This window comes from Lithobates pipiens, unplaced genomic scaffold, assembly GCF_037356315.1.
Source record: "Lithobates pipiens isolate NorthernLeopardFrog02 unplaced genomic scaffold, aLitPip1_a1.2 Scaffold_10, whole genome shotgun sequence".
NCBI classification, from domain to species: domain Eukaryota; kingdom Metazoa; phylum Chordata; class Amphibia; order Anura; family Ranidae; genus Lithobates; species Lithobates pipiens.
The window spans coordinates 172,840,762-172,855,015 of NW_027507686.1; the positions used below are offsets into that span (position 1 = coordinate 172,840,762).

Consider the following 14,254-nt stretch of genomic DNA (forward strand, 5'->3'; position numbering starts at 1 on the left):
GACAATAACATCACCGAAATGCTTTATGTGGTGCAGATCAGATCTGGGCATACATATGAAGCTGATCGTGCATACAAAACAGCCTTGAGTTGTTTATATCTTGCGATTTCCTACTTGAGTTGCCTGCTCCAAATTATTAAAAATCATTTGAATGGGTCTAAAATTGGGATTAACTTTGCCAATCCAAAAAGTGGAATTACTTCAGTTTTAGCCATTCTGTTAGAGTTAAGCTGATCACATATGGATCAGTGTTTTGATCAGCCAGCAAGCTGATTGAAAAAAAAAAAAAAAAAAAAAAAAAACTGAAGGGATTTCCCCATCCACACAAGCAACTCCTCAGCTGTCAGAATACACCAATCAGTACTGCAGCACTGATCAGACAAAATGTTATGCGCGTTATGGGGGTGTGTGGTGCGGACTGCGTTATGGGTGTACAGATGTAAGAGGGGGCTGCCTGCAAGACTGTGGGATGGCCAGTGGGTGGATGTGGTAGGATGGTCAGTGTGTTGGCCCTGGGGAATATTGCCAGTTAGGTCTGGGGGGGATTGGGGGTCCAGGTCTAAAGCTGTGTAAGGGGATCCAAAATTTCTGATGGCTGTCCTGTCCTCCAGTATAATTTGTAATTATTACACTGAAAAAAGAAAAAAAAAAATAAATACCAGCAATCATTTTATTGATATGACAATTTACAAGGGTGTATTTAGGGGGGGGGGGGGGGGGGGAGATTATGGGCGGGGCAACTGGTGGCAATTTAACTCCTAAGGTCTGGTTCTAAATCAGGAGTTGAAAATTTTGAGCTCTGTCACAGCGGATAAGATTTGAATATTTGTTTCCCTAAAAGGGTTTTTCGCTTTTTGTCTGAGGGCTGTATGGCATGCCTTATATTAATCACTGTAGAACTCCGACTGAAATTATGATAGTAGCAACATTATTCAATTCCAAGGTAATGAGCCAAGATTGAAGTCTTTAGAACTTCTTTAGAAACCCCTTACAGTTTAATAAGCTTTGAAGGAGAAGTCCAACCTGAGCTGGGATTCTCCTCCTATGGGTCACAGGAGGAGTGTTTTGCACTCCTGTGATCCGTCTTCAGCAGAGAGCAGCCTGAAGTCCACTGACGTCACCGCTATCAGTCGAGGCAGTGCATCATCCCGACTTCAAGTCTGGATCCGCAAGCTGCCTTGATTGAAGGCAGTCTCAGTGAGCCGCTGAAATGGCCGCGCGACGCCCCTCCACAGCTCAGTGCTACAATGAGTGCAGAGAAGCAGCGACACTGACTGACAGTCCGCATTTCTCTGCTCGGGGAGGAGTGAGAACTGAGCCATCGGTGGTATTTGATCGCTCGGTTCTCAGTGCAGAGAAGGCTGCAGCATTTGTCTGATGCTACATCCACCTAGGTAAGTATGAGGAGCAGAAAAAAAAAAAAAAAAAACACTTCTCTTTCAAGGGGTCATTAAAATAATTGGCTCATGCCACATTAACTAAATTCCATTGTCAAGCAAGAGAGAAGAAAAAAGCAAAAGAAGCAGATCTGACCTCAACTAAAGTAACCCAAAACATTGAATAACCAACTTCTATTGTTGCGATCATAGAGTATAGCATATGCTTTCTACGAAAGAATTGATTGTTTCAGCTATCAGTTTAATTTTTATTTTTTATAAGACATTGACTTTATTATGACTTCTGAAGATCAGATAACATTTTAGAGACCGTTATGCAGCAATCTAGAGAAGTCAGGATAAGGTCTTCAACTGTATTTTATAAAAATCTGCTGCCCTGGGCTCCAAACAGATTTTTTAAAAACATTTACTTATTTCCAGGCTAAAATATGAAAAATAAATCAAGAATGAAATTTTGCCAACTTCACTGCCTCTTTGCAAATTGGAAAACGAAAAAAAAAAAAAAAAAAAAATGTAATTAAAGCGGAACTTCAGTCATTTTTTCAACTTACGATCTAATAAATCATCAGCCCTTGTTATAATTTTGGATAGCAAAACATTTTTTTTCTGACAATAAATACCTTATACAGCCCACTTCCTGTTTGGTAAAAAGCCTAGGATTATGACATTACGCACAGCTCTCACTCTGGTGAGTTTGCCAGGAAGGGAGGAGGGGATGAGTTGGGCTAATAAGAGCTGCCGAGCTGGAGGTGTGCCTCTGTAACTCCAGGAAGTGAACAGGCAGCAGCTTCAGCTGCCCACAGTTAAAACGGATGCAGCCAGACTCAGTGGAGGGAGATTTCTGCAGCATATATGGCAAGTACAGAATCACAGTATATATAAAATATGTAAAGTGGTTGGAGGGAAGCTTCAGAATGGCAAAGGCATTTTTATTACAAATTATGTGAGCAGACTACAGTTCCTCTATATTGCTGTTCAGTTGTACAAACACAACAGTTTCACTGCTCTGCATACGTATGAGGAAAGTAAACCAGTTTTAATTGCCAAATAAAAACAAACTGTAAACATTTTATAGCAGGCATCTGTACAGCTTTAGCCAACTTCTCAGGCACCTTGGGATCCCCAGAACCCTGCTCTAATATGCAAATACCCGTACATCTTGCCTCTTGATCTTTGCTGTATGTGAATGAGACTACCGATCGTTATGGGGGGGGGGGAATATGTAGAAAATTGCAGCAGGTAATGGGTCACAGGCCAACTTTGTGTCAAGCGCTGTATTTGCATATTGGAGCACCCCTCATTTTGAGTTATCCAGGGCTCTCCACCAACTGCACTAAATCTATAAACTACTAAGGTTTGTTTTATTAGGCAATGGGGATTCCACGTTTACTTTAGGTCAGGGGTCTCAAACTGGTGGCCCTCCAGCTGTTGTGAAACTACAAGTTCCATCATGCCTCTGCCTGTGGGAGTCATGCTTGTAACTGTCAGCTTTGCAATGCCTCATGGGACTTGTAGTTTTACAACAGCTGGAGGGCCGCAAGTTTGAGACCCCTGCTTTAGGTTAAGGCTAGTCAAAAACAGATAAAACAATCTGGCAGGAGTGCCTTGTTTCTTTATGAATTTGGAAGTAAATATAATTAAAAAAACCTCACCCCACCACTAGCGCTTCGTGATTTCTCTGGATTTCACTTGCAAAGGACTTCTACTTCCAGCAATTTTAAACTTACAGTCCAAATCAGATCAATACATTCCAGGTGCACCAAAACAAAAACCAAGGTCTGCATTGTCCCAAATTTCATTTTGTTTAGAAAGCAGACACAGGCAAGCTTGTGTCCTGCCAGCATCTTGTAGAGTAGGACCCCTGTTCTGTGAAGTCATCCAACACACTATGTTCAGTCAGAACTAGAGCTCTCCAATCAGCAAAGTTCATCGTTCCTGCTGATAAAACAGCTCCAGATGTGACTGGCTGGTGAGGAACAGGCTTTTCTACTTAGGCTGGGGCTGCTTTTCAACAAAACAAACTAACTTTGCACATTGTTTTTATGCACCTGGAACACATTTACCAGATTATAACTGAACGACCAATTTGAAGAGTCTGAATAAGCATTTATAACATCAGAATCACCCAATTCCTGGCAGGTATGGGTGGAGTGCAGTCTGCAGTCAGGAGAGCTCTATATAATTACTCATTTACCATGCATGAACATGCAATCACATGTGCCCTCTTACCTAATCAAATAAAACTAAAATTAGACTCGCGTTGCCCTAGAGATGTCTGGAGCCAGGAATGAAATCTCCAATTAAATGAAGGAAGATTGCAATGACTGCTAAATCATACAAAATAACTAGACAAAGAAAATGGGCATGGCTTCAGTGTAGGGCTCTATGGGTTTAAAAAGAACCTTTAAAAAAGGTTTTGTACTTTCTAGTTTATGGAAATTAAAATCTTAAAAGATATTTCTTTCATACCCAATGCCTTTAATGAGGGCCTGTTAACACCATGTCATTGCTGCAATGCTTGCTTCACAGCAATACACCAATATTACATGTGTTTGGTGATACACTGCCATTTACTTTATGGCACTGCATTGTTCCCTGCTGAGTCAGTGCAACAGCTCTCAAGTAAGCAGGTAGCATAGACTTTTTGGAATTCAGTGTTCCGGCTGTGACCCAGCAGGGTATAGTGTGGGACCTCTGCAGAGAGATCATTGCATCAGCAAGCCGGTAAATTTAGACTATGTGTACATTTACAGGGAAAAAAAATACATAAAGCAAATGACTGGAAATCAGGTCTTCAAAGTGTGAATGGAAACCTGTACCAAGAGAAATGGAATGATTATATCGTAGCTTACCAGTCCTTGGATCTAGTGACTGCATTTGTTTTCTCCCTGTCCTAGGGTGACAGCACTCACTCACTGCACTGTATCTAGGGAGGAGCAATGTTGTCACCCTAGAACCCTACTCTCCTGAATACAAACACCTCCTCCTATCCATTACATGGGGGTGAGTTGCTGTAGTTTACAGAAATAAGCAGTGAAAGCTGATATCTCAAGCAAAGTTATCAGTTCGGTGGGAATTTGGAAGGTCTGCCAAGCTAGAATATATTTTTGTTCTCATCTTCATCCTTTTTATAAGCTGGACTATGTATAAATGAATACATCCTCCTTTTTTTAACCAGGGCGCAGTGGCACCCTGTGGTTCCTTCTGTGATCTTCAGGGGCATCTTGGCAAAATGCCTATAAACTGCCCAAGAACTCAACAAGCCAGTGAGTGGATCAAGCCTGGCATCCTAACATCCAAAGACGTATTTTTTTTTTAAAGCGGGGGGTTGAGGACATCAGGTGCCTGCCCAACATGCTCGTTTCCCCCCTCATCTGCCTGCCCTTCTGTCACCACGAGGAGAGGAGATGCCAGCCTAGTTGACCTCCATTGTTGGGTAGCCCACATGTGTGGATGATGCTGCGATATGAAAAACTATTGGCTTCGTTTTTTACATTTTAGAATGGGGTGCCTTGAGACTGTACATCATTTTAAAGGATGCCTTGACTGAAAAAAGGTTGAGAGACCCTGACTAAAGTCCCATACACACTGACATCAGATTTACCAAAACCATATAATATGAGGTCAAACCTTAGTAGTTTCAGTTTATATGCAATCAGGCAGGCCCTTGCACCACATGGTTTTGTTAAATCCAAATACGAAAATCTGATAGCGTGTATGGGGCTTTAGGGTGTTGTAAGCATCCAGTGGACCCTGCAGCGATCCATCAGTATTCAGAAGGAACCTGAAAATGTTTGTTTGCATCTGCAGCCAAAAGCAATTCACCTACCTGTTGGTAGTATATATAGGCCAGGATTCCTGCCAAGATCTCCAGGATAAATATACACATCAGCAGAATGAAATACTGAGGGCAAAAGAAAAAATTCAAATCAAATATGAAAAGTTACAAAAATCTCATTGTGTATACAACCCCTAACAAATTCATATAAAATTATGTAACACATTAAAAAGACAAGATCCCGTTTGTACTAGGTGTACGAGGGACAATGACAACTGCCTGCATATGCTATGGAACTGTTCAACATTGATATGTTATTAGGGAACAACTGTCAGCTCAATGGAGTGTTTCAAATTGAAATTCCTAGGGATCCCCCATGTGATGCGATTTTGAGTGCATTATTTCAAGCTCCTATGTTAATCCTTATGCACTGGACATGGCCAACCCCACCCACTGCTGATGAAAACTATGTAATGTATTAATACTTGGTGAATGAAGAGAACCAGTAGAACCTGTTCTTTCTGCAATACACAAAGAACTGAGCAGTGTATGGAACGCAAAACCACAATTTTAGACATCACCAGCAGGTGGCACTGTGGTCAGTTGTAACATGGAGACTTTCCCAGAAATAAATGGTTCTCCTTTGGGAGGAGAGATCCCAACTCACATTCCTGACATTGCACCAGCATTACAGGGACCTGCCCAAAAGAAACTAATACAAAAACACACTCCCCTAGATGTACACTTAAGTAAACACCAGCTGTCTAGATCACTATCATAGTAACACACATTGTAATCTAATTTTGTGACAATTTAGTAGCATGCACAGGGATGCCAATACCTTAAAGTTTAGTTATTAAAAAAAAGTGTGTGTAAATAAATATATATATATATATATATATATATATATATATATATATATATATATATATATATATATATATACATACATATATATATATATATATATATATATATATATATATATATACATACACACACATACACATACATACACACACACACACACACACATACACACACACGAGCACTTTCCTTCAATGAGAAGTGTCCCTTATGTGGTGGATGTCACCTGTCCTAGTGGAAATACAAAGTCCTCTGCTCCCCCCGCCCCCATACCTTTGCTCTGCTTCTGGTGCTCTGAAGGTGAATGCAAGTGCTGGATCTGTCACAGGCAATCAAGTATACTAACTTTGCCCACCCTTTTTACTGCCCTCCTCAAATCATAGAAGCGGTACCATAACTTCAATGGCTGGAAATTGCTCTCTGAATGGAGGAGGTGGATCTTTTATTTAGCTGAAATGCTTTTTCTTTACCCACACTCGGAATATAAAAAACAAACACTCTTGAAGCAGGAGTAAACTCCCATGTATGAATTTTATCTATAGGCAAGCCTATAAAAAGGCTTACCTACACAAGCACTGTAAATATCTCCTAAAAGTACACCATTTAGGAGACATTTACTGTAGGTGCAGTCTGTGACGTCGCCAACACATGCGCTCTAAAGGAACGGCATACCCGTGCCGTTCCTTCAGAGTCCTTTGCCGTAAACAGTGGCTCCTGCGCGCATGTGAAGATGGAAGCACATTGAGCTGTGACAGCTCACCACTGGAAAGCTTCGTTTTCAGGTAAGTTTCACATAATAGGCAAGTATTATGTAGCCATTATAATGCAAGCTCCAGTTATTTCAGTGTTTTTAGCTAAAGAAAGAACCTACAGAAAAAAAAAAGACAAAAAAGACAGACAATCACACATATACTCCCCTTACCCCTGGCTAACATACTACAGAGAGAACGTCATGCTCCTTCCTGTGAGATGGTGGAAAATATCTGAAAATATCACCAGAAGACACTGCAGTAAAGGAGGGAGAATGGCTTCTTGTGAGATCCGGGAGACCTGGCATTCCCTGGGATCTTACCCTCCCCAAAGCACCACGGATGACCGCTAGTTTGGGGGGAGAGGACTTTTATTAAGCTGACCTTTATTTATAGTGCAAGGTCCACTTTAATGCCTGACTAAACCTTTCTGGCAACTGTGATAGACGGTCTTACAAATATAAATACTTCTATACTTGGTAAATGATACTGACTGCCTTCTTCCCATGCATGGAAACTCAATATTCAACCAATGCTTGTCACCAAAGTTGTGTCTACAATATTCCTGATGGTACTTTGGAAATCTATACAGCATTCTGTAAACACAGCCAAGATTAAACTACCCACAGGGAATATCCAGCATGTGAACATTTTCCATAGAGCACATTGGCTCAAAATATGGCCATTAGGCCCATTCAGGCTGGGTTCAGAAGGGTGAAAAATGGATGCAGATTTGGCCGCATCCAATTTGCATGTCAGGTTCACACAGCTCCAGGATTGCTGTGGAGTGGTTTGCAGAAGAGTCCTGTGCGTCTACTGGTCATTTTAGGTTCGATTTCAGCCAAACATTCAGACTTGAAACAATAAACGGGTATGCATCGGACCCCCTGATGCGAGCCGCTCCGCACAACAGTGTGAACCCAACCTGTACTCCTTGTCATGCAACTTTTGGCCCCAAGGTCGCATTACACGGCGCACCCCAGGTTTCCTAATGAGTACCATTCATATCTGTGCAACTTAAAGTCACTGAGATATTCAAGTAGTTCCTGCACAACTTTGGTGCGACTTGAGGGTTATAGATTTCAATGTAAACCCTCAAAAGTCACAATAAAGTTGCACCTATATGGTATACATGCGACTTGTTTGTTTGTGCTGTACAAAGTCGCAATCACATTGGTCAAAGTCAAAGCTGCAACAAGTCGCACAGCTTGAAAGACACAGACACACACACACACACACACACACACACACGTGTGCATGGACTCCAATGAAATTTTCTAGGATGACCACAGGACACAAATTAGACAAACCTCAATCAACTGTACCAGCAACAGGAAGGCCACACACCAAGAATGAACAGAATATTCTTTGTTTATTAAAATAGCCAGCAGGAACAAGTTCTATACAGACATGTTTGGCAGTAGACACACCTCTTTAATATTATTTCACATCTCCGTGTGCCACCTTCCTATTGCTGGTATAATTGATTGCTTTGGTAGAGATATGCCAAGCCAGCACCTGAAATGAAACTGTTGAGTGTGGCGCCTGACATCACCTGGAGCGGCATGTGAAATATTGAAAGTCCAGCTCCAACATTTACATTACCCCTCAAATCTGGTATAAAGTGATTGTGATCTTAGACAAATAAAGCTTTACAAACATGTCATACTTACTTTCTCTGTGTAATGGTTTTGCACAGAAAAGCCCCTATCCACCTCTAAGGACTTGACTTGTTCCCCCCCACCCCCAACCCTGCATGCAGGTTTTTTTACCTTATTGAATGCCGTAAGGTAAAAAAAAAAAAAAAAAAAAAAAACTTCTGCCTTTACAACCACTTTAAGTGGGTAGGAAGTGAGTAAATCTCTCTGCCAGGGACATGACAGCAATGAAAACCCTTTTCCTTCTTGTTCTTAGTAGACAGAAAAAAACTTAGAACCTTTGCCAGCTTTCATTACTGTGGACTCACTAAAAATGTTCTACCCACTTTCTGTCCCAGTCACACCTCCGCTACCTAGATATGAAGTAACTAGATATTTCCCTAGCAGGTCCACACAAAACCATTGAACTAAACATAGGTTCTGACCGCTCTCCTACCCCGTTCAAAACGTTGTCTGGGACTTTTAGAATTGGATTCATGTTATCTACATCTAGAAGAATCACAAATTGTTGCAAAATGGTTAATAAAGAAACAAAAAATAAATCTAACAAGTACAGCACATCTGTTAAAAGATGTAGTGAAAAACTAAATATACAAATGAGAAAAAAAAAAAAAAACACAACAACACTTACAACTTTCAGCAGGCTCTTCCTCTCCTTAAAAGTCGCACAGCAGCCAAGGATACCAGTAACCATCACAATGGCACCTGCAACGACCAGGATGTATGCTGTGGCAGCATAGGTGCTTGAGGGTAGCAGGCTGATGTAGTCACTTTTCTGGACCAGAGTCCAAACACCTACAGCCATTACAGCCAGTCCAGCCAGCTGTAAACAGAAGCAGAACAAAGGGAAACATTAACACGAGAGGAATCTGGGCTCTGGATATTATACTTATGGTCATCTGCCCCATCCCCGCACATCAGATCTCACCAATAAAAAAGAAACAAAAAACAAAAACACAAACTGGTGTTTTTGTTAGTTTGGGACATACAGCTGCACAGAAACGGTCTTTTATGACATGCAGTGGCTGTGTTCATGCAACCACATTTCTCAATAGACAAGCATGGGACACCGGAATAGGGGTGCACCTGTGCATCCCCATGCCGGGAAGAGACAGCCCTACACTGTGCACTCATCACCCTGTGTGAACGGGGCCTAAGGGTTACACATCAGAGCCTATAAAGCCCACAGAAATCTTTGCATTGGACAGTTAAATGGCAAGGGGCAGGATTCTTGGAATGGGTGGGGAGGTCCAATATACAATCTCAACCTAGAACCCAATGGAGCTCTTTAGGGACCCCTGCAAAGACTAGGAACGATTTGGAATGAAAAGTTTTATATTTACACGTCAAGGTGGTGGATCACTTTTAGAGGGCAGTTAACAGGCAACTGGGGGGGGGGCAATACATTGCCTCCCGGCCATCTATTTTAACTCTCAAAAGCCTGTACCACCCTGCGCATTGCATGCACTTACAGAGTGGCCCCATCCACTTAAGGAGTCATACGTTTTATAATGAATGTATGTATGTATGTATGTATGTATATCTATCCATCTATCTTAGACATACATACACGATAGATGGAGAAAATTTATATATATATATATATATATATATATATATATATATATATATATATATATATATATATATATCTATCTCACACACACACACACACACACACACACACACGTTTTGCCTTTTATTTCTATTTTTAACTGAAAGGATTGTTTTACAAGATGTTCATTTGCATAACTTTCAATCACTATTGTGGCATTGTATTTTATTGCAGAATGGCCCCTGTGCAATACATGTGTGTACTAGGCTGGATGCAGTGGTATCGTTAACCCAGTGTGCAGTCAGTCTACTTGACTGTTGAAAGCCAAGAAGCAGCTTTTGTATTACTTATACTGTATGGCAAACACGAGACATAATGCAATATCTAATTGGGTGATTGTAGTTAACCTGTTCCTATACCACCCACAGAACACAACTAGGGAACACAGTTCAGCCCTTCCCTGCCAGTGACCTTTATACAGTAATCGGGGCATTTTTTTAGAGCACTGATCGCTGTATAAAAGGTCACTGTCCCAAAAATTTGTCAAAAATGTTCAATTTGTCCACCGCAATATCGCAGTCCCGATAAAAAATAAATAAAAAAAAATATAATAGCTGATCGCCGCCATTACTAATAAAAAAATAAATAAAAATAAAATAAAAATGCCATAAATCTATCCCCTAATTTGTAGACACTATAAACTTTTGTGCAAACCAATCAATCAATATACGCTTACTGCAATTTTTTTTATACAAAAATATGTAGAATACATATCGGCCTAAACTGAGGAAAAAAATATATATATAAAATTGGGATATTATAGCAAAAAGTAAAAGATTTTTTTTTTTGTAAAAAAAAAAAAAAAAAAAAAAAAAAAAAAAAAAAAAAAAAAACTATGTTGCTCTTTTGTTTATAAAGCCAAAAATAAAAACCACATAGGTGATCAAATACCACCAAAAGAAATCTCTATTTGTGGGGGGGGGGGAATATTAGTTTGGGTACAGCATTGCACGCCCGCACAATTGTCAGTTACAGCGACGCAGTGCTGTATCGCAAAAAAAAAATGGCCTGTCAGGAAGGGGGTCAATTCTTCCGGGGCTGAAGTGGTTAAAAAGGTCTCATAATGACTTGCCCAGAAAAAGAAATTGAAGGTGAAGAGAAGGTACTTCAGGCATATTGTTCCACAAGTCTCTTTCTTCTCATTGTATTCTCCCATGGTGGCGATTCTGTAACACAAGACAGACACATTGTTATCTACACAGAAGTGACACTATATGAAGCACATATCTGCAGAATTACACTACATACACCTACAATTTAAAGTATGCCTGTAACCATGTAGAACTCACTACAAAACAATATTTGGTTCCTCCAAATTCAACAGCTTTTAATTCTACCAATACTAGGGCTGCAACTAAATTGTTTTCATAATCGATTAAATGGGCGATCATTGTTTAGATGAATTGGTTAATATTAAAAAAAGTGTTGTGTATAAATATGTAAAAAAAAAAAAAAAAAAAAAAAAGAGATAGATCTAGATCTATATATTTACCACTGCATAGAGAATAAATAACCAACTATATGATTGGTGAGCAAAATCTCTAATCCACTCTGAGAACTGACAGAAGATATATACTGTCTGTCTATAGTGTTAGTCTGATGATATTTACCAGATTCAACCTCCTAAGAGACCAATTTTTTTTTTTTTTTTTTTAATGAAAAGACTGTTTTGCTGATTTTCAAACATAACTGTAAATGCATTATATGCTGGCCATACAAAAACAAACAGTCTTCCTTCAAAAAAAAAAAAAAAGTAAGAATTAAGAACGTACCGTATGTTAGATTTTCTAATCATTAGTGGGGTCAAATCTACGTTAATTTTCAACCACGGTGATGGGAAAATTTAGAGAAAAAGAAAAAAGAAAAAGTGTTGTATTCTTGGGCAAAGGAATTTTAAAGATAGCGTATGTGGTTTTCATTCAGAAATGACATTCATTTTAAAACTGAATGTTAAAAACAAGTGAAAATTTCAAACACAACATTCTTTCATTCAGCAAATGTACAAAGATTTTTCGTATGAATATTCTCATCTAAAAATTGTTCCTTGTGGCCAGTATAAGGCTCGGTGTACACCTATGCAATTTGGTTTTGATCTGTTTCTGCAGTGAGTTTTGATTTTTTGCACACGTGATTTTGCTGCGATTTGCGTTTTTGCATTTTTTATCGGCTTTTTTTTGCCAAATTTGTTGTTGGGCAGATTAAAAAACAAATTGCTGCATAAAAACGCACTAAATGATCTGTGGTGCGTTTATGCAAAAAAGAATTAAAAACAGATGTGAACCAGACCAAAGACATTTAGTAAAATAACGGGGGGAAAAAAAAAAAAAAAAAATGAAATAAAAGTAGCCTTTTATAGTACAAAAAGCAAATAATCACTACTATAAAAGGGGTTCATTTTTTTTTTTTTTTACCGTGGAACGAGATAGAGATATATATATATATATATATATATATATATATATATATATATATATATATATATATATATATATATATATATATATATATATATATATATATATATATATATATATATATATATATATATATATATATATATATATATCTCTATTATACACACACACACACACACGTCAGGGGTGCCCAACCAGTGGCCCGCAACCTCCTCTGGGATGGAATAGAATACCGTTATTCAAGGTCAGTTTATTACTAAAATCCCAGTGTATATATGGGCATATCTGTTCTGCAGTGGTTACTGGGCTGCTTTCAAATGAATCCGCAGATGCAGTGCACCTGTGGTTACCTGCACGGAGCCATACACTTCTGTTATTACCTATGAGTTTTAGCTATCTGAATGTGCACCAAACCTACAGAATATAATAGAAGTCTATTGCAAAGTGCAGAAAAGGCAAAGGTATACTGGGTTGCACCCACGGTGCGGGTAAACTGCAGCGCATCAGTGTGAAAGCAGCCATGGGCACCTTTTGCACGGTCAGGCCGACCCAATTGGACCCTCTATTCATCTCTAAGGAGTGGCAGATGTAGAACAGACTTGTGTCCTACCTCCAATCCGATCCGGCTGTGTCCGTGTCCGCTCTGCATATACAGAGCTGACATGGACCTGCCATCCGCCCGCTCCGCTGATTGTGGCCCGTGACCAGTTACCAAGTCGCTTAAGTGGCCCTCACGCTTCAAAAGGTTGGGCACCCCTGTATTGCGTATATCATATATAAATAATAATAATATTATACACAGAAGTAGGATATATCAGCATTTTAAGGCCCCTTTCACACATGCGGACGATATGTCCGTAATTTCATCCATCCGTTTGCGGATGAAATACGGACATACATTCATCCCTATGGGATAGCGGGTGTCTGTGGGTGAGCATCCGCAGACACCCGATTTCGTCCGCCTCCGCAACAGTCCGATTCTGCAGACAGAGGAAAATCCTATTTTTCTATCCGTCTGCAGAGCGGATCGGACGAACACGGACAGACGGTCCGTGCTCGTCCGATCCCCATAGAGGAGAGCGGAGAGCTGACAGGGCGGTCCCCACACAGTGTGCGGAGACCGCCCTGTCTGCAGCCGGCTCAGCGGGGACAACGGAGCGATCCCCGCTGAGCAAGCGGATCTTCACAGGGCGGATCATTACTGATCCGCCCCGTGTGAAAGAGGCCTTACTAGGAGTCAGACATGAAGCTATATGAAGGGTGGAAGGGGGATAATTCTCTTATACTAAAGTAGTACTAAAAGCTGAGACTTTTTTCATGGATATGATAATTTTAAATGTAATGCATAATAATGGGAAAAGTTTACTTTAAAATGCAATTGTAATCCCTTCTATTACCTCCAGTCTATCAGCTTCCACCTTCTCTGGGTTCAGATGCTTCCCGAATCTAGTGTTTTTAGCAAAAAATAAAAAATAAGAAGTGTTGTATTTACCTGCTCTGTGTAATGGTTTTGCACAGAGCAGCCTGGATCCATCTCTTCTAGGGTCCCCCACCGACACTTCTGGCTTCTTTTGCCTTCAGAGTGCCCCAATAGCAAGAGGCCAAGTATAGTATAGGATGCCCCTATAGCAAGGTAAAAGAAAACTTCTGCCTTTAGAACCATTCACTTCCTGCCCAGGACTACATGTCCCATGAGGCATTGCTCCACACACATTCACAAGTTCCCGCACTTATTGACATACATGGATGGTGAACTGAGCTGTATGTGTGCTGCAC

The 14,254-nt window shown here is 40.1% G+C and overlaps 1 protein-coding gene across 1 annotated transcript in view; it reads right to left on the minus strand.

Annotated features, from left to right (window-relative positions):
* CD151 (CD151 molecule (Raph blood group)) overlaps positions 1-14,254 on the minus strand; it is a 74,744-nt gene that overhangs the window by 10,060 nt on the left and 50,430 nt on the right. Inside the window, exons 2-4 of the mRNA XM_077459878.1 lie at positions 11,137-11,230; positions 9,081-9,272; positions 5,227-5,301 (exon numbers count right to left, since the gene is read on the minus strand). Coding sequence (XP_077316004.1) covers positions 5,227-5,301; positions 9,081-9,272; positions 11,137-11,220 — 351 coding nt within the window. The 5' untranslated portion in view covers positions 11,221-11,230. The remainder of the gene's footprint in view (positions 1-5,226; positions 5,302-9,080; positions 9,273-11,136; positions 11,231-14,254) is intronic.